The sequence below is a fragment of the Alligator mississippiensis genome, chromosome 2 (genome assembly GCF_030867095.1).
Source record: "Alligator mississippiensis isolate rAllMis1 chromosome 2, rAllMis1, whole genome shotgun sequence".
Lineage (NCBI taxonomy): Eukaryota > Metazoa > Chordata > Crocodylia > Alligatoridae > Alligator > Alligator mississippiensis.
In genome coordinates this window covers 55,709,437-55,731,256 of record NC_081825.1, presented here as the reverse complement: position 1 = coordinate 55,731,256, position 21,820 = coordinate 55,709,437, and the positions used below count along the sequence as shown (strand labels likewise).

Here is a 21,820-nt window from a genome sequence, read left to right as displayed (position 1 = left end):
AAATTTTGAAGAGTATTTTTTTGCATTAGAAAAATATTTTTTGTTTTGTTTTGACCATTCATTTCTTAAGTCTTGGTTGTTATTATTATATAATATTTGACCATCCATAAAGGTGCAAAAGAAACAGTATTCTTACATTCAGTTGTTCAGTATATTGTTTAAATTGGCTATGTATTAACTTATTAATGTGCCCTACTGACCCGTATGTAGATTTTATTAATAAAACAATCAAGCATTAGCAGTTCTTTGCAGAATTAGAGACACCTAACCAGTTTGCTGCTGCAAAAGTGTAGTGAGTAATCAATATGAAATGAAACTTTTAATAAGCTTTTCTGAATTATTTTGTTTCAGAATTAGCCATACTGGTGCCACTTAGTCTACCTGACAACAAAGCTAAAGTAGCTCTCCTGTGAAAGTGGGTGGACTGGCTGCTAGATTTTTTATTGACATTTTTATTTCCCAGATAGCTCTCTTCCATTGTGTATTTTAGATGAGTTTTTTTTAATAGAAAAAATAAACTCTGATTTGTGGTTCTTCCAGTTTAAAGGGATATACAAGATGTAAATCAATGAATAATTTGGGTTATGCTATATATATTGATGTTGTTTTATTTACAATAAAATAATGGATATGTTGTTTCATTATTTTAATAATGAAATTAACGTCTACAGCATAGTTATTTCCAGGGCTATTATTTTTTACCTTCATAAAAAATATCAGTATATTTACTTTCTTTGACTATTTAGTAGCCACCTAGTTGGCTATTACTTTCCCTAGCCAAAATATTTCAGCGATACAGCGAATGTATTGCCACATTTCCTTAACATGTGAGGCCTGGATCATTATCTTAACCAATACATCTTGAGGAAGAACTGTCTAGAGGGACTCTTCAGATAGCTCCTCCCCTTTTCTGTTTGGAAGAAGGAGTGGTGCTTCCCTTCAGTAATAGGTTGCAAACCAAACTCAGTCTATCCTCTGAATAGGCGAGGTTCAGACTTACTCAAAGACCTTTGCTAATCACACTGACTGGCTCATAGTGATGTCTCTCTTCCCCAGTCCAGTTCCTGGCACCATGAAAACATATGAGTTTTGCTTGTAGGGGTTTCTCTGGACCTGTCTAAGTGCCAAAGTTGGGACAGAAATATTTGGACCTGTCAGTGTTACAGTGCTGAAGTTGATACTGTAAGTAAGGTAGTATGTTCCCAGGAGATAGTATCTTTTCCAAGGAAACTGTGATGTCAGAGGAATTCATCCCTCTTTCTCTTGTCTGCACCCCTCAAAGACCATTCCTGCCTTATGCTTATCTTCTATGCACAGTTTATCTTCCAGGAGTCTGAAGAAAGGAAGGGATGGTTTTGATTCAGAAAGATCTGAATCCTCCTTTATTGAAAGAGAGAGAACCATGTTCTGAGGGCCTCATTCATAAATGGATCTGGATATAAGACTGCATTTCATCCACACTGGTTGAATAGGTGATTTTAAAGATTTTTTCAAATATTTTAGGCCTTTGAATTTTCAGAGCAAAAGACTGATTTTGACAAAATCAGAGGAAGGAATAGAATGGATTGGACTGGAATGGCTCCTTCAACTGCAGGATGCACTGCTGTTTCCATAGAGCACTATTCCATTCTATGTTGTTAAAGGTCATGTACCAAGCAGAAATTAATTTTCATATTAAAAAGATGGATACAAATTCCCTAGTGCAGGGGTTCCCAAAGTATTTATGCCATAGCACAACAAACCGTGGCCCGGAAGTGTCTGTGGCCCAGCAAACCACGGCCTAGCAGTCACGGCCAACCGTGGCCAGAATTTCTGGCTGGAAGACAGGTAAGGATATCCCACCCTGTGGCCTCTCTGCCTGGATCTGGGGGGCCATGGTTTGGCGGTCCGCGGCCGCTTCCGGTTCGGCAGTTGACCATGCTGTGGACCAGCAGCCAACCCGCCATGGCATGGGGATTGAGAACCCCTGCCCTAGTGGTTTACCTTAGCATGTTTTTTGACAAGCAGTTGGGTCAATTGCAAATTTTTCATTGAAACTTTAAGAGAAAGTTCAGTTAACTGATCTAGAAAAGCCATGGAGTTTCAGATCACAAACTTTGCTGTGAGAGGGATTTTTCTTAACACTGAAGTTAGAATTTTACAGGGCTCCTCTAGCAACTTTTCCCCAGGCTTTTCCAGGGTTAGACAACATTAATTTTATGTACATATAAAACTGATATTACAATAGTCTTGTACGCGTTACAAGCAAAAATGTTGAGAAACACAATACTTCAGTATTTCCACCACCTCCACTGAATGATTTTGTAGGGTTACTGCAAATCCCGTAAAGACCAGCAGGAAATATTTGAGCTCCCATTACTTGCCCTGCATGTTCTTTGCCAAGAGTCAAAGATTCTTTGTAAAGACAAGAAGAAGAAAGGCTTTGGGGAAGGCAAAAATTGATTCAGTGTTTGCTTCTATATAAGCAAGGCTTGTCATTAGTATATCACCAGCTACCAGCCTACCTATACAATCACTGTACAAACTAATATGACCTCTGCACCTATACAAACCTCAAGCATTCTGTATCCATATGAGTCAGGTGTGGTGAAATCTGTTCCATGCTGTGACTGTTAGAGCGCATGTATAAACACCCTGATCAAGTAGACCAGGCCCATGTTATCATGTTTTCTGTCCCAGGGGATTAGCATGATACAAACTTGATAGTTAATTCAGTGCATTTAAATATACTGTATTAGATTTCATCTGTGAAGCCACCATCTCAAATACCACTCAGCATGGAATAAGCAAAGAATTTCTCTATAATATTTAATGAAGGTACTATGCTGGATAGTATTTTGGCTAGTACTGTAGAATAGTACTATAAAATGTGTGTTATGAATTCAACTTAAGGATCTTTCTAGAGCAGGGGTTGGCAAAATAGGGCCCACCAAGCGATTTCATCTGGCCCATGGACAGGTGCCTACCAATTCACTGTGTCCAGCCAGGCCCTGGGCTGCCCCTACTGTGCATGTCTGGAGCCAAGCCCTGATCACTCCCACAGGGGCAGTGCACACTTTCCTCCCACCTTTACCCATGGGATGGCCCTGACTCTGACCTCACAGGTAGGGAAGTGGCAGCAGTGGTTGCAGGCAGGTCGGGGGAGGAGTGGTGGCAGTTGTGGGCAGGGGGGGAGCAGTGGTGGGCATGGAGCAGCGGTGGGCAGGAAGTGATGGTGGCAAGTGGGGGAGGGCGGGGGAAGTGGTAACGAGTGGGTGGGAGGGAGCAGCAGCTGGGCAGGAGCACCGGGCCTGCGCCAGTGCCCTGAGGCCATGGCCAGTGGGGACCCAGGATGTATCAACATGGGCATGGAGCCCTAGCTGGCAGGGGCACTGGGTCTGCCTGGCTCCATTGTGCAGGGCTTCCCAGGGCTCACATGCAATTCCAAAGTTTTTCACCTGACCTGTGGCTCTGGGGGGAGCCCTACAAGATGGACCTGGCGGCCCAGCTGCATGCAGTCCTGGGGTGTGCCAGGACTGCACACTGCTTAGGGACTCCACTTGCCATGGGCCATAAGTGCCCTGAGGGCCTGCTGCCTGCTACTGATGGCAGGGGTTGTACACAATGTGTAAAGCGGGGGCAAAGACACCCCACGTAACCCCACCCCCCACACGCACCCCACACCAATACCCCCATATTCCCCATGCATCCACACATACCCATACCCTCCCCCACATGCACACCCACATCTGCCCACAAACCCCATACTCACCCACACCCCACACTTACCCACACCCCCCACAAACTTCACACACACATCTGCACCCTGCCCCGCACCATCCTCTACACCCCACATACACCCACAGCCCCCCGAACCCCCCCACATGTATACACATGCACCCACACCCTTTCCCACACCCCACATGGATAGACGCATACTCAGAGTCCCCCATACCCACCCACACCCCCACACCTTCCCCACAAATGCCACACCCACATCCACACCCACATGCACTTTTCCCACACCCCCCACACACACCCCCACAGTCCCCCCACAAACCCCATACCCACCCACACACACCACACCTACCCACACCCCACATACACTCCCCACACACCCATCCACACACACCCCTACACCCTTCCCCCACATTCCACATAAACACCCCCCCGCATCTACCCCCCACACATCCACACACACACTCACACCCTCCCCCATACACCACATACACACAACTCCACACACCCATAGCCCCCACAAGCCCAATACCCACCCACCCATACCCCCAACACCTATCCACACTACACCCACAATATACAAGAGTAAGACTTCATTTTGTGCTATTATGCAATCACCTCTATGCACACTACTGTACAAAAGCACACAAATCAGGGCAAAGAATTTTTTTTATAAAAATTGAAATATGTTATAGTAGATGCTTGATTTTTAGTACATAATTTGGTTTTTTTCTGGTTCCAAGATGGCAATCCTCCCCCCTCCCCCCAAAGGATTACTTCTAGGAGCAAGGGGAGGGGCTTCTGATGCTAAAGGTCAGGGGTTAGGGGCAGGACTTCTGGTACCACGATGGTGACCTAGGGGGCAGGGCATCTGTCAAGGGGTGGAGCTACCTTTGCAGCCCTCTACAGCTCAGCAAAACTTGTTAAATGGCCCTCCAGCTGAAATAATGTCCACCCCATGTTCTAGAGAGTATATCTGCATTTTTTTCACTGTTTAAAGTAGGAAATAACTATGTTGCTGTGTGGTATCTTTTGGCAAATGTTGATTTTTTTTTTCTTGCAGACTGCTGTATTTTCATATTTGCATCCTTACATAGGTGATCAAATATTTCTTTCCTTTATGTAACAAATGTAGATGATAAGTTTTCTTTGACACAAGGAATGTCACTTTTGCGGGCCATCCCTACTCGTCATGCTATGCATTTTACCTTTTTAGAGGAAGTATTGCCTCTTTGATTTGTTGCAGTACTTTTCACACTGTGGTCTATACAGTGGTTGCTGGAAGGTGGTAAGAAGTGGCTGGTGCTAGTGTACTGCTTTTTTTTTCTTTAGCTCAAGCTCAGAGAAAGAGGGAAATTTGAAATGGGGCATGAAATGAAAACAGTGTGATTAATTATATTTAAAAGGGGGAAATGGCTTTTTTATCATGCAAAAGCCATTAAAATATTGAAATACTTTCCTAAGATAATATATTTACTCTAATTTAAGATGAGTTTTTCCCCCAGTTGGCATATGGTGGAAAGCCCCTCATCTTAGATTTACATACAAAGTGGGGATGGGGGGTAGGCAGCTGCTACAACTTTGACTCTAGCCCTGAGACTAGGTCAGGGCCACAGCAGCCTCCACCTCCCCTCCCCCCATCCTCCTCTGTAAAGACACAGCTTGGTTCTGGCTTAGGCTAGGTTGCCTCCCAGGGATGGAGCACATGGAAACTGTCCCCTGCCCAGCCAATCAGCAGTGCTGACACTGCTGCATTGCCTGTCCAGCCAGTCAACAATATGACACCGTTGCATAACTTGCCAAGGACTGAGCTTCCACGTGCTGTACTCTGGGGGGCAACAGAGCCTGACAGTAAGTAGGGGGACAGAAGGGGAGAGCTGGGGAACAGGCAAAGACTTCAGGGAGTGAGGGCAAGGGGCAGAGAGATTGTGGGGAGGGGGAGGAAGGGACAGAAGTTTTTGGGAGCTGGGGGTCGGGGGTGCCAGTGGATCAGGAAGGCTGCAGGGATAAGATATAGGGAAGACAGAGGGGAAGGGGACCACCTGACCACCCCAGCCACTATTTTCCCTGCTGTGGCAGTGGGACAGGGGGCAAATTTAAGATAACCCTCCAATAATTAGATTCTATCATTGGAAAATGATAACGTATTTATAAATTTTCCATATATACAATCTAATTATGGGAGGGTTGTCTTAAATTCAGGGTCAACTTAGGTTTAAGTGAATGTAGTAAGTTTTCCATTTTCCCAGCTGTAGTCATCCTTGGAACATATGATCATAAATTGAACACACATTGGCTCAGTGATAGGGTAAACCAATGGCTTCAGCACTCTTCTGAGACTCAAGAGACCTACATTCTCTTCTGTCTCTGCCACTGATTTTCAGGATGGTCTTTGTCAAGATACCTTTTTTGTCTGAGTTTTCCACTGATACTGACTTCTTTTTTAGGAAAAGTTGAGAACCATGCTTGAAAAGTGTTATGTAAGAGCTAAGTAAAATTGCAAATAATACTAATACTACCACTGGTATTGCTAATAGTCTTTCTGTTGTTGTTTTTGTTACTAAATGTGGGGAAGGTTTGCCATGACATACAGTCACTAAGATATGACTTAACCTCTATGCTATTCCATAGTGGGCACAGTAAATCTGTGCAGTGGGGATTTCTGGTATGGATGGGGGAAAAGGATGTTTGTCCTTAGAGAAGTTAGAATTAGCTACGAATTAACTTACCTGAATGTATCAAGCTCTGATTTTTCCTGTTTTGCCCCTTTTGTAGACATTTACCATTTATGTGAAATCTGAGCAAAATACTGGTATTCAGATGTTAACTGTTTTACTTCCATTTTGCACAAGCATGTAATTGTCTAAACACGGTGTAAAGTAAACTCAGACCCTTAGAAATGCTACAGTGGCAGACATGGGATATCTTAAAAATGGGTATTTAGACTGTGTGCATATAGATTCCCAAAGCAACTTCTGTAGAAATAAAATGCTCAGTTTCATTTGAATTCAGTAGGATTTAGGTGTCTCGCTCTGAACCGTCTGTGAAAATTTCATCTCTCATCCCTCTTCTGTATAGTTCAAGGACCAATTTTCTCTTGCATTTTTTCTATTGAATACTTAATACAGCTTATCAGTTTGGAAGAGGGCAAAATGCAGAAATCATCAGGAAGCTTTTAGGACAATTCTTTTCTCTGAGTTATTTGATATGTCTAGCCAGCCAGATTTCATGTATTCCTCTCATGTCTTTCAGTGCACAGTTCCTGTCCTTTATCCTTTCTGATTTTATAAGATTTCTGAGCCCCCTTGGTATATCACAGGAGGGTGTTAGGCAGCCTGAATTTCCTAAAAAGATCTTTAGCCATGAGGTACTTCAACAGCAAAACATTCAAGACAATTAATCCTTGCCTGGCTGACTGGAATGGGCATGTTCCCTAGTAACAAGGGACTGATTATGGAAAAGAAAGAGGCTGCCCACTTCACTGTTTCATTGCATTAAATATTTGAGATCTATACATCCCTTTCTCTGTTATCAAGGCAGGAGGTATGTAAATAATAGTAACATTGGGAAAATGCTACATCTTGCTGCCATGTGGGCAGTCATGAAGAGATGATATTTTAATGGTGTAACTTTAAAACAAGTACCATAATTTTTGGGATGACTGTTGTTTTGTAAAGTCAGAGACTGTAACATAGGAATTTATACAAAGTGCATTCACTTCAAAGTCTGAAATAGGGAGTCACTGCTAGATAAAAGCATTGGCCAAGAAAAAGGAAATTATGCATTTTATGCATTTTGCAAGAGAAAAATATAGCACAACTGTTGTCCAGGTTTTCCAGCTTCAAGTATCTCATATATGTACTTTAAAGCAGGCGTGTCAAACTTATCTGTTCCTGTGGGGCTGGATTAGGCACAGACCCCCCCTGCCCTCATGTCTGAGTGGGTGCCACAAGGACCACAGCCTAGGACCTGGCTCCAGTGAGCACTGCATACGGTGTGCATCCCAGGCAAGCCTGGTACAGTGTGTGGGTCAAAGGAGCAGCATCAAGGACTGGATTATGGAGCTCCACAAGCCACATTTTGCATGCACTTTTAGCATACTAGGGCTCTTTGTTGTCCACATTTTAATAAACCGTGTGCCCAACGTTTTCAGTAAAAGGAGGGACATTACCATAAGTAGTTGAGAGTTTCTCTTTCTAGTTCCACTTAATGAGGCGGCTAATCAATATCTATATGGAGAGTAGGGTTACTGTGAGTGATGGGCTCAGAATATTATATGTCCTTCCCCTGCCAGAAAAGACCTTGCTAATTTTCAGATCTTCAGTATTTCTCTTGTCTGTTCATGTCTCTGTATTCTATTCCTCCTTTTCTATTTCAGGAAAATAAAGGAATACTTTACAATTCAGATTTCTGGCTCTTTCGCATTAGACTATGCATATCTCTTATTTTTTCACTTTGAAAAAAGTAAATTTGAGATGTGGCTGCTGAAATTGTAATATTTACTGATTTGGGACAGGCTAAGAATGACATTGGCATGACTGCACGCGGAAGCTTCAAAGAGCTTCTTTTTCTGGTGCCTAAGCTTAGTTGAGTCCTGTCAAGTCCTCATTTCAAAAGCATCAATGTAGCACAGCGTGTATACATGTTTATATTAGAATGCTTGATTTCTTTTAATAAAGGATGTAGCCGTAGGAATGTTTTACTTTTCTGTGCATGGCACAGTATCTTCCTAAGCCTTAATTTTCTATGCAGTCTATCATAATGAAATCCTTGCCTTATTGAAGGAAATGTCAAAAGTAGCATTCATTTTAAAAGAACTGGGATTTCTGGTTGGGTGTGTTGCTTTTCAAGTGTTTGTTTATCAATTTTAAGTTTCAGTGAGGTCCAGTGTGAGAGTTTGTTAATTCTTCATTTTTTTTAGGTAAGGCTTGTATGTATAGTGAAGTTCTACCAACTATAGAAATGTACTGGTTCTGTCAATTTATGCAAAAGTAAATTTAATTTTGATACTGAAACTATTGGTCCAAAAATTCTCCAGGCTGATTGATTCAGTAACTGTGATAGATTTTTGCTAAATTTCTTATAAGGATTTGTAACAAACTGTACTGGACTGCTATTAAATTAAAACATGAATTCTGTCTGAAAAAATATTTAACTTTTATTTTACAAATGAGATCCAGGAGGAGAAGTTTGTTTCTTCAGTTTGGTTCCTTTTCTTCATAGTTGCATAAATGGTACTGCAATTTGCTTTGAGCAGTACTAAAAGTCCGTGTAGATGCAAGTCCATCTGTGTAGGAATACTTGTATAATCAAAGCCTGTGTAAGTTTTCTGTTTGCATCAGGATTTATGGCAATACCATATGTACTTGCATACCACATGTACCTTTTCCCCCTTGGCCCTTCAAAATTGAATATCTTCTGCAGGGAAGATGATTTTTATGCCTAGAATAGAAGCACCCTGCTCTGATGCCTGATTTTCTATTTAGGCTGCTGAGGTCGTAATTTGACTTAATGGCTCATTGTTCTACATTCCTTAGGTGTCAACGATGCTCTCTTTTTTAATAGTTTTATAGTTCCACTGATCAAGCTGACTTCTTTTTGCAATTTTGATGTCTTTTAGCTACTCTTGATGTTTCTTCTCCTACTAGAAAGCCTTTTGCATTGTTTTTCGCCTTTTTTTAAATTATAAAGCCACCAACGGAATCCAGTTTTCAGCAGCAGCTAGGATTTCAGCTTTTGGATAAACAGGAAAAGGATGGTTGGTGAGCTGAAGATTAGGCTCTGTCCCCTCTCTATGAAGACATAACTCTGGAAAAAAAAAAATCTTCCTTCCCAAAAACAAGATACAGTCACATTTGGGAGCATATGGCGTAGAAGAAAATATGGTAACAGTATCTTTCATGCTGTAGCACATGAGTTATATGCAACTTCCAGGCAATTTCTGTGCAGCTGTTTTGAGAGAGAAAACAATTTAATGACATACAATTATTTCAGCTGGGTTACTGTAGACAGATCACTGACTCTGGGATATGCACATCTTGAGAATTTTGTGTCCTGCGGCACTCTACAAGAAAATGATGCATGGTTTGTAGCTATAAGGTTTCAGAGGTTTTGCCATCTCTCATGTATACCAACACAAATAGTACCTGAATCTACTTTAAGTTCATTTTTTGTATTAATTGGATTTCAAGAAGAAATTTGTATGTTTTCATTCAAGCATATAAGGCAATGTGCATATACTATTTGTAAAGTAATTACTATGGAACAGATTATTAGAATATACTGACAGCATTTTCCAGTTGTACAAAAAAACTACAACTTATTCAGAAGTGCTGTTGCAACTGTACAATCTGAAATTATATTAAACATAAATCATGCTCTCAGAATTCCTATTTTAGTGTACTGCTGATGGTTACAAACCATATACAATCAGGTTACACATACATTTTTAAAGTAGTTGATTAAATGCATTCTGACCATATGTATTCAGTATTTTCCTAATTGGCTAGAGCGGTAAGAACCAACCAGACATCCTAAAGACATGAACAGAATGTTGTGGATGGCATCGTGTACCTGGATATAGCCTATTGATCTGTCCCTCCTCAAAATGCTTTCCCTCTACCCATATTTTCCTCCCAGGATTAGTCGCCTAGGTAAGCTTTTGCTTACAAATGGACAAACAGACAACAATTTGAGCAATCTTCTGTTTAGTTCATCAGATATCATTGAAACTGTAGCTCATTGTTCTGTATCTATATAAGTATACTAATAAATGCTGAATTTATGCATCAGCCTCATTAGGACTGCTTTTTTCCTTTCCCTTTTTCCTTTTCCTTTTTTTTCCTTTTTCTTTAATCTTTTTTTATATTGTTATTAATTAATTTATCTTGCCCCCTTTGGAAAAAACTAAAAAACAAACTTGTGTTCTTGGCTCAGAACTCAGCCATTCTCAATTTTACTGATATAGTGGCTTCTTCCTACAGGTGCATTTGCTATAGTAATACACTCTATTGTGTTCTGTACCTATTTTCATTTTTTTTTCTTCTCAGTAACATGTAAAAGTATTTATAAAAACTTTTCAATGCACAAAAAAACTCTATTTGAAATAAGTAATCTAATTATTAGAGTTTACCTATACAAAGACTTCACCTTTATTACTGTTAAGGAGCATTTACTCTCTGTGTTCTTAGCAAAATAAAGACCCTAAATACTTTTCCTAAGTTCCTCTTCATTAATTTTAATATACTATAATTATAGTGGTTGGCCATTCTTCCTTTTCAAATACTCTGCTAACAGATTTTATGTAACCAGTATTTTACTGTGCAATGTCAAAAATAATAGGTTTTTTTCTTTTTATTATAGGAGTACACTATAGATGTCTTTTTCCGTCAAAAATGGAAAGATGAAAGATTAAAGTTTAAAGGCCCGATGAACATACTTCGACTGAACAACTTAATGGCCAGCAAAATCTGGACCCCAGATACATTCTTTCATAATGGAAAGAAGTCAGTAGCTCATAACATGACAATGCCTAATAAATTGCTACGAATCCAGGATGATGGAACTCTCTTGTATACCATGAGGTACAACCTTTCACGTAATTGTGTTCACAAATATATATTTCTCTGGCAGGTGACTTCAAACAAGTCCATTCCTTTACCTGAGCCTGGCTTTTCCTAGCTGTATAATGAACTAAATGATGCTGAAATCCTTTTTAAGGTGCTTAGAGCTACAACTCAAGAGCCATGTATATGCGTTAGGTAGTATTAGCTTTTACCACCTCCTATGACTAGGTAATACAGTGATTCAAACTGGCACATGAAGTCTTATTTCTATACAAAGTAAAAGTTGTAGAAGTCTTGTGCAACTGACAGGTGTGTTGATCAGTACTTTACTACTTAGATTATTGGCCACATACAAAGTCATCCTTATTAAAAAAAAAAAAAAAATTAGATTTTTCAGAGGAAAATTAACTCTAAAACTACTGCCCAGCCACACTGTAGGTAGAACTATTATTGTAAGTAATAGCAAATATTTTATGTAGAATTTTAAAATTATATTTTTACATACTATGTCTGACCAGTTTCCAGGAGAAATGTAAATGTACATTTAAAACAAATCAATATGATCAATATGGTTAAAAAAATAGTAAAAAAAGCACATACTTTGTAAATAGAAAGTGCCTTACTACGAGATCTTTTTTCCAGTTTCATACTTCATGTTACTCAACTGATTAAAAACATTGTATCTAAATTTCCAGAAAACTGGGGTTTTTTTGTTTTCTTTTTGTTTTGAGATATTTAATGGAATGTATTGATTGTGACAGAGAATTTAATTCCCATCTCTGGTAAGGCATTTTTATCTATAAAGCAATCAGGAACTGTGTAGTCTTCCCCACAAGCCTTGTCAATGTATCTGAAGCCTGATATACCATACAACTCCCAAGGAAATATAGCACTGACATTTGCAATTGCACGTCTCAACTTGGAATACAGTTTATTTAATTTTTCTGCGTACATTCCTAATTATGAACTTTGGGGAAAGTGAAATTATATTTCACCATCAAAAATCTGTAATATATAGGACACATGCTTTAATATAGCTTATATTTTATTTTATAGTCTGCAATGACTGTGTAGTATTTTGACTTTTTATAACTTGCTCTACCCAGATATAATCTGTATTAAGAATTTGCCCATTCATGAAGTTCTTTGCTTCATCAAAACCTATCTAGTTGAAAGATCCAAAAGAAGTTGTTTCTAAAATGTTTTTGGTCATTTTCCCTCCTGAGTATGATGTATTCACTGTTAATGTATTATTCATATTAATGTATTATCTGCATTTATTATTATTTGCAGGGTGGGCAATTATTTCAGGTGGAGGGCCACTTACTGAGTTTTGGCAAGCCATCGAGGGCCACATGACAGTCAGCCAAGGGCAGATAAATATTAATTTTCTAATTTTTTTTAGGGGCCCCATAGGCCAGATAGTATGGACTGGCAGGTCGCATCCGGCCTGTGGGCCACATTTTGCCCACCCCTGTATTAATGTATTATTTACTGATAATGTATGTACTGTTAATGTAATATGTATTGTAACTGTAACCTGTAAGAAGCAAGGATTTTTTTATGATAACCTTTATTTGACTAACTGTATAGCTGGGAGAGAGATTGGGTTAACTTTTGGGCACAAGGTACCTGTGACAGGGAGCCTGAGGCTCTCAACACTTAAAGGGGAGAGAATACTGCATTTGAATAGAAGATAGCTGTGAGAGGGCAGGCAGCCAGGAATCCCTGCATCTAGGCAGGGAGCTGTATTAAGGAAGAGGGGAACACCTGTGGCCAGTCAAGAGATTGTAGTCTAGAGTAGGCTGACTAGAAGGGTTGGCAGCTGGGAGGCCAGTTAATTTAATGAGCTAGCTGCCAGCAAACAGATAAGTGGCAGACAGGTAGGCAGCTTGGAAGCAAGGGACTCAAGCTAATGAGCTAAGCCGTAGCTGAGAAAACAGGGAGGTCATAAAACATAGGAAGGGAATGCCTATGGGGAGCTGCAGGGGCTCATAACCAGATAGGGCAAGGCTGAGGAAGTGCATAAAGCCAGTGCATAAGGAACAGGGTGGTGGTCTGGCCCTGCAAGCTACTAGGGAAGGAGCTCTCAACCAGGAAATCTGTAGGGGAGTGCCTGGCTGGCTGCTGAGCTGCCTTGGAGCTACTAATAAGGCTCTGAGGGCTTGCATGGAGGGATGTAGCCTGGAGCAGGAGAAGTACAGTCAGTGAGTTGAGGTTATGTTGGCACCCAGTGAGGGGATTGTTTTGTGTTATAGCCAGAATGCTTTTTGTTTTAGTTAGAGCCAGAGGGCTTACCTTTATAGTATAGTTTATACTGGTAGTTTGGGTTTAGGGCTGTTGGGAAGGTTGAGGTCCCAGCTGTGCCTGAGGGTACATAAATACCTTGGACCCAGCCAGGGTTGGGGCTTAAATAGTGAGAGTAACAGAGAAAGGGCCAGGGGTCCAGTGTCTGAGCAAGGTGCGAACAGGGTCAGGATCCTGCAGCTCAAGAGGGGTGAAACAAGTGCCCATAAGGGGCAAGAACCAGGGTCAGGGACCCATAGCCAAAGAGGGATGAACTCATAGCCCAAGAGGGGCAAGAACTAGGGTCATGGACCCATAACCCAGAGTGGGCAAGATCAGCTGAGAAGGGCAGAGACCAGGGGCCCAAGGCCCAGCAGCCAAGAAGAGCTAATTCTGGGGTCAAGGGCCCAGAGCAAGACACCAGGGCCAGAAGCCCAGAGATACTGATGACTGACAGGTCTGAAGCCAAGAACCAAGAGGGCTGGACCTGAATCAGTGGGTCAGGGCTGAAAGCTTGTAAGCAGAGAAAAGGGAGGCTGAATCCTCTACAAGGGACTGAACAGTACTGAGTAAAACCTGCAAAGCATAGGCATGGCTGTAGAAGAGGTCAGAGGCTGTGAATAGCCTATAAGATAATGGGGTATGTACAGGCCAGGAGGGCCCATCTGGCAAAGGATTGGGTTTGGGCTAGTGGGGTCCAGGAGTTGAGCCACTGGTGAAGGTAGGACTAAGCCATATTTTTTGGACTCTTGGGCAGCTTCCCTTTGAGAAGTCAACCATTACATCAAGGTGTGGCAGGTGAGCGTAAAAGGGAGGGTACCTAGAGCTAGTGCAGAGCAGTAGCCCTTGGGCCACTAGGAGGCAACATGGCCAACCTTGGGACCTGGTCCTGCTACGGTATCCTTCCACACATCTGAGAAAAAAAAAAGAAACAACATGAACTAAATAATAAAGAGCTACATTGTTTCTTGGTTTTTTTAAAGAAGACATTTTTTCACACTTTCCATTTAAGATGTCAAAAAAAATGTTGAAAGCCTTTGTGGAGCATAGTCCTTAGGCAAATTAGCAGTGCTTATATGCTTTTCTGACAAGTGTATAGTTGCCCAACATGCATCTCTGAAGAAATGACTGTTCTGATCAACTTAGTTATATAATTTATATTTTCATTTAAATGTCCTCCTTCATAGTTTTGAGGTCAGCTGTTTTAAGTTTTTGATGTGATAAGTCAGTGTCTTCTTAAGGACCACATAAAAGGAAAGAAGCAAGAGCTGATTTAAATTTTAATTAGTTTAACATAACACTGCAATTTCATCTTCTAAATCAGCATGAACTCTGTTCACTTTTGTGGAATTGAATTTCTGGTCTTGTAATTGACTTAAATATATAGTGGTGTTTTGCCTTTTAGGCTTACAGTCCAAGCTGAATGTCCAATGCACTTGGAGGACTTTCCTATGGATGCTCATTCATGCCCTTTGAAATTTGGCAGCTGTAAGTACATAGCTAGCAGTACAGCCTGTGGCTAGTGAGAATCTTATATTGTTCAACATCACTCTGCATTCCCCAGGCTTATGGCATACCAGGGTTTTACTAGATTATGTATTTCTCCTTCTCCTTCTCTTTCTCCTTTTTTCTTCTTTTAGTGTTCTTATAATGTATTTGAAAATTTCCTAGATTCCATTTAACAAAGATTATTGTGAATCTGATTCACTTCTGCATTATTCTGTTTTCACATTGCTATAACTGTATTTTTCAATAACATTGGGAAATAAGGAATACATGAGTGGTACAAACATATATATGTTGTATTTATGAAGAGTGAATTAAAGCCTTCTAACAAAGACAGATACTAGAAAATATATCTATGAAGTTTCTAAAGCTTCTAATTGTCATAGCTTAGTATTGAATGTATTTATTTTCTCTTGTTGTTGTTTTGTTGTTAATTAGTGAAGACATCATCAAATAACATCTTGAATTAGAAAGTTTCATTGACTAGAACATTTTGCTGTTACACAGGTGAGGCCTGATCTTGATTTTGGTAGTAAGTGAGATCAAAAGCAGGCCTACCAGTTTTAGAAGCCAGGAAATTGGTGGGGGGGGGGGGCTTATTTTCCTCATAGTAGGGTTAGAGTGTTGTTGTAGCTGTGATGTTCCAAGACAGTGGTACCACTTAACCTTTTTGGCAGGATGGGCAGTACTTAGGCTGTCTGTGTGCTGGATCTGCCTGATGGTCTGGATCCAGCATGGGATGGTTGCAGCAGGGTCCCATCTGGCCATGCAGAGGGGGGCAGGGGGCATCCCCACTCCAACCTGTCCCCATGGAGGGGAGGGGGCATGGCCCAGCCCTGTGAGGGAAAGGTGTGTCTCCCAGGCCCAACCCAGCCTCACAGGGGATATTGGGTATGGCCAGGTCCCATGACAGGATGCATGACCCAGATGCGACTGGGCCTCATGAGAAGAGGGGGTGTGGCCCAACCTTATGTGGGGAAAGGGACCACGGCCCAACCCCAACCCAGCCCCATGAAGGGAAGGGGCTTGACCCAGCCCCATGTGAGAAAGGGGGCATGGCCCAGCCCCATCTGTCCTGGGGGAGGGGAATGGCACTGTCTTATCCAGCCACCGGGGTATGATGGGGTGTGACCCAGCCCCAACCTGCTGTTCAGGGCTTGGGGTTTAGGAATTTGGCAGCTGGGGAGGGTGGCTGTATTTATTACCACTGCTCCTCTGCTGCCAAATTTCCCAATCCATAGGGAGCCCCACAGGCCAGATACCTATGGCTCCATGGGCTGCATTTGGCCCATGGGCTGGAGGTTGAGTGCCCCTGGTCCAGGAGATGTAAGAAAGCCAAGGTTTTTTATGTTATCTTTTACTGGACCAACTGGATAGTGGGGAGATGTGTTGGACAAGCTTTTGGGCATCAAATACCCTTTCCCAGGGCTAAGAAAGAGGTGGACACAGACTGTATGGCAAAGAAACAACTCCATGTAAATGCAAACATCCTGCCTTTCTTGAGAAGTAGTTCACACTCTGCTGGACCCAGGAGAGAGAGGAATTTTCAGGGTGCTGTTTAACACCATTTTAGCAGCAGGATCACTAGAGGTACTATTCATCACCACCTGGGCATTTTCAGAGCACAGGGCATTCTGCCCATGTTCCTGATATATCCTCTTCCCCAGGAGTGTATGAGGAAACACAGGAATAGATTTCACTGTTTATGACTTCTGGGGATATCTCCAATATATCTATGCGGATGGGTTAAAGATTGTCATCTTTCACCCTATGATTTATCCAGTATTTTTAATTTTAAATTGAAATTGCAAAGCCCTGCACTTGGAATGGAATAACTCCATGCACAAATACAAACTGGGGAATGACTGCCCAGGCTGTAATATTGCAGAGTAGGACCTGGTGTTAAAGTGGACCATAAGCTGAATATGAACTTATGGTGTGCTTTTGTTGCAAAAAAGACAACATCATACTGGGTTATATTAACAGGGCTGTTGCCTTCAAATCAAGGGAAGTGGTTCTTCCACTCTATTTGGCACTGGAAAGATCTCACTTGAAGGACTGTATTCAGTTTTGGACCCCACACTTCAAAAAGGTAGACAATTTGAAAAAGGTTCAGTGCAGGGCAACAAAAAAATATTAGGGGCCCTAGAGGCAAGACTTATGAGGAAAGGCTGGAGAAGATAAGACTGAGGGGGGGTGTTGATTATCGTCTTCAAATACCTGAAGGGTGATTGCAGAGAGGATGGAGATGGACTTTTCTCAGTGGCTGTAGGGGACAGAACTAGGAGCAAAGTGCATCAGAGGAAATTTAGGTTGGGGATTAGGAGGAATTTTCTGACTATGAGGATGGTCAAGCATTGGAACAGGCTGCTTAGAGAATTTGTGGATTCTCTATGCTTGGAAATGTTCAAGGGCAGGTTAGACAACCACTTGGCTGTGGTGTTTTAGTCAGGGATAATCCTGCCTTGATCAGGGAGCTCGACTAGATGATCTTGTGAGATCCCTTTCAGCCCTACATTTCTATGATCCTATCCCACTAAAATTGCCTTTCTTCATCCTTCTTAATCAGCTAACCCAAAATGAGAAGGTTAGATCAAGATTGTATTTGTAAAGATTGTCTGTGTGAATCTGTGCGATTGTCCATGTGAATTTCTCAGGCAAGGACTTTCCAGCAGCTCATTTCCAAGAAGATGACAACACACTGTCCTGCAGAGAAATTAAAAAATCTCAACAGAGTACCTTCTTGTTAGATTTTCAGTCATTGGGGGTATGGCTATTTGTATGACAACTCTCCTTTAGGGCCTCTGGAGCTTTCTTGAGTTGAAAATGACTGATTCCCACTTAGAAGAGAGTGCATTTTTTTTCTTCACCTGCATTACAGCCACAGGATCAGACTTAAAATTTACCTGTCATAGTCCATCAGACTCTGAAAATGATTTCTTCCATCAGTGTTCTGGCTTCTTACTTCATGCTTCATTTGATTAATGGGGTATTAGACTAGGAAAGCTTGCTGAAAATTCTCAGCATTTTCCTATGTCCTCATAGGTGAAGATACATGAATGCTGTCTGAACTACAATTTTACTTTGCTTCTCCTTTTAGTTTATGTTGCCAGAGCTATTAGACTCCTAATAGAATGTCGATTTCCAATGAAGTCCTTGGCAAGATATTTATTTGCCCTTTTGTTTTCCTCAGGAGTGCACTGTGAAAGCAGCCCAATAGTGTCACTATGCCCTTGTGCCATAGAGATGCCAATTTAGGGAGTGAACTTTAAGAAAGAAACACAGGCCAATGGATTTCAGGGCAAGGAACCCTGTAAAAGTGTTAGAACTCTTACCCACCCATATTCATATATGAACTTCAGCTAATCAAAAAATATTTGAAGAACATGTCAGGCATACAGAAAAAAATCCTCTAAAAATACAATCTGCATGTAACATATTATTTCCACTTTTGCCCATTTAAATTCAGATTTAAGGGTTCAAGCAATATGTTCTCTCCTAAATTCTCTAATCATTAATAATGATTTAGAGACTGGTTTAGCAATATGTTGCTTCTAAATTAATAGCAATAATGCCATTTATTTTGATCAGTGAGCATTCTAAATTGTGATGCACATATACTGTGGGACTTGCATAAATTCATAACTGCAGTATTCATAAGAAAATTTTACATGGTCAAGCCCTATTTTGTCCTGTCAGTCTTTGGATACTATGATGGTATTTTGAAGATAGTTCCTTTTATTTAGACAAGTTCAGAAGTTGCAAATTGTGGACACACTTTCTTTTTAACTACTGACAAAATAATTTTTTCAATATTTCTCATAGATGCATACACAACTTCAGAAGTGACCTACATTTGGACTTATAATGCATCTGATTCAGTACAGGTGGCAGAAGATGGCTCTAGGCTGAATCAGTATGATCTTTTAGGCCAAACTATTGGAAAGGAGACAGTTAAATCAAGCACAGGTTAGTAACATGCATTGGTGTTGAGAGAGAGAAAATCACAAATTTTGGGATTATTCCTATGGATTATTAACCCTTGATCCTACATGCATGTGGGTGGAATCCTGCATTTTCATTCAGCCCCATTAATTTCAGAAGGGCTTTCTGTGGGTACTGACATCTGCCAAGGCAGCATAGAGGCCCATGGTAAACAGTGCTTTGAGGTAATTGTAACACATATAACTCAAGATAGATACTGACCCCAGTTAATTCTCACTGAACTGTTTTCAAAACTTTCCTAGAATTCACTTGGGAGTACGATACAGTTCACAGTTGCAAAGTCAAAAGTTCATTTATATTCAGGAGGATTTTTCTACCTAAAGTAGTTCTCCAAACTATATCCGTACCACATTTGTTTCAAGTAAATGGACCAGGCTGCCTTTTATTGCAAGGAAAGTGAATTGCCTGTGGATAGTAACATTCTGTTTAATATTTTTTTGTTTCTGTTTCACATATTAGGTGAATATACAGTAATGACAGCTCATTTTCACTTGAAGAGAAAAATCGGTTATTTTGTGATTCAAACTTACCTCCCCTGCATCATGACAGTCATTCTTTCCCAAGTGTCATTTTGGCTAAACCGAGAGTCTGTACCTGCAAGGACAGTCTTTGGTAAGTATACTAAGAAAGACACAGTTTGTTTCAGTCAACTCCTATAGCAAAATATTTCCAGCAGAAGCCTCTTTAGTCCTTTCTGAATTTCATTATAGAAAGTGACAACGTGCTGTTATATCTAGTCAAAACCGAGTAAGAATGGCACACAACATTCATTCTCTCTTCCATAAAACCCTAGTTCAGGGGTTGGCAACCCCCTGGCATGGGTGCCAGAGTGTGGCACGTGTGCCAGAGTGTGGCACGCAAAGGCATTTTGCTTGGAATGTGAGCCTCAGGGCAGACGGTGGGGAAGGGAGCAGGGCTGCGCTGCCACAGTAAGGATTAGGCCCTTCACAGCTACTCTGCCATCTGCCCCTGGCATGCCAGTATCTTACAAATTGCGGTTGTGGGTGTTTATGGCACTCTGCCCAAAAATGTTGTCAGCCCTTGCTCTAGTTAATGCTATAAAGTTCCACAAGGGGAAAAGTTCCACATCAGGAAAAATAAGGTCAAATCCTAGCCCCATTTAAGGCGACGGGAGTTTTGCCAGTGCCCTGTATGGGACCAGGATTTTCCCCCATATATATTTACGCAGTCAGCAAGCAGATGTGACTGTAGTCTGTTGACAATTTCAAGGTCTACCTATCTGGCCCTATTTATTAGTGCTTCTTCTGTACCCTACTTCCCTCTATCAGCCTTAATCCTGTCATTATCTAATCTTTGTATTCGGTTACCTATGTGTAATGATATTGATCCACTTATGACATTTGACATTTGCTGGTATTCACTAAAATAATTTTGGTGGTTTATTTTATTCTTTCCTCTTGCCTTTTGCTTGTTTTAATGTTTTTAAACTCTGTGAGGCAGGGGCTCTTTGTGTTTCTTATATACACTTTGAACTTTAACATTAATAATACATGCTATTTATTTATTGTAAAATAAGAGAATGTCATGCATCTATTTGAGGAAGAATATACTACAATGAAGATCATTTAAATGCAGAAAAATTGAAAGCTTTTAATTTCATATCTATCTATGTGTATATAGATAAGACATTAAAATTATGCTTATTATGCTTATAAACATTATGGTTATTTAAATATATAAAGAAGGGAATCGTATTGGATTCTGTTAAGTATTCAGACTCTGTTTTCTGAATTTCTTTCATGACCCCTGTTCAGTAACTTAAAGTGCAACAAGAACTATTTCTACTTATGCTTTTTTTCAAAGTTTAAAGTTGTCTAGTAATCTTCAGTGAGGATTTTCTTTCAGTTAACTTCATGAAATCTCACTGGCCCTAGTACAGCATTAAACGTTTGAGTATACTTCATTGTGAAAGAAAATAACTCCAAATTACTCAAAAAGTTGATTTCATGTTTGAGAGGAGTTGCTACTCTTCTTCTTTCCTATCCTTACCTAATGTACTCTCGCATCACAGGCTAAAATTAAGGACCTGGGATAATGAGGAGGTTTGTAAAATTGGGCTCTTTAATCCCTTTCATCTATGACATGAATTTAATGTTGCTGACCTAAACTGCCTCTAGTGAATTGTGATCAAATGTTATGGTATTTTTGTTTTACTTCTGAATCTCTCATGCAGAAAGTTTTAACATTGATAATTAAATAAGTCTTGAATATGTTATTTCTAGCAGATATATTTGAAAAGTATTTGATTGTTCCTCCAAGCTGAGTTATTTGACGTATAGCAATTTGTTCAGTTCAGCATTGTAACTTACTTCGTTTGGTAAGGTGCTTCTATTATGCATTTAGTGTCAACAAAATTATTTTGTACAAGTATTATATTCTTGCTTCATTTTTAACATGTGATAACATTTTAAAACATTTCATGTATATGAGTGGGATAACTGAGCATAAACACTTTCCAGATTTGAAAATTGCTAGTCAATAGAAATGACTCGTGTTGATGCATGTACAGTAGAACTGGGTGAGAATGTCAGAGTGAACATATCAAAATTATGCCCTGAAATATTAAATCTTTAATATCTTGATCTATTCCCAGATAAGGTCAGGACTGTAGTTGATGGCACTGATTATTTTTCTAATACATTGACCATAGTACAGAAGTTTATATTCATCAATATGTCTATAAGGCCTCCAGTAGACATTATATTTGTTGTGTGTGTCAC

The 21,820-nt window shown here is 40.5% G+C and overlaps 1 protein-coding gene across 1 annotated transcript in view; it reads left to right on the top strand.

The window, feature by feature from the left end:
* The window catches only part of GABRA2 (gamma-aminobutyric acid type A receptor subunit alpha2), a 138,145-nt gene that overhangs the window by 81,119 nt on the left and 35,206 nt on the right, over positions 1 to 21,820 (top strand). Inside the window, exons 5-8 of the mRNA XM_014594996.3 lie at positions 11,080 to 11,300; positions 14,974 to 15,056; positions 18,900 to 19,043; positions 19,539 to 19,691. Of these exons, the coding sequence (XP_014450482.1) occupies positions 11,080 to 11,300; positions 14,974 to 15,056; positions 18,900 to 19,043; positions 19,539 to 19,691 (601 nt within the window). The remainder of the gene's footprint in view (positions 1 to 11,079; positions 11,301 to 14,973; positions 15,057 to 18,899; positions 19,044 to 19,538; positions 19,692 to 21,820) is intronic.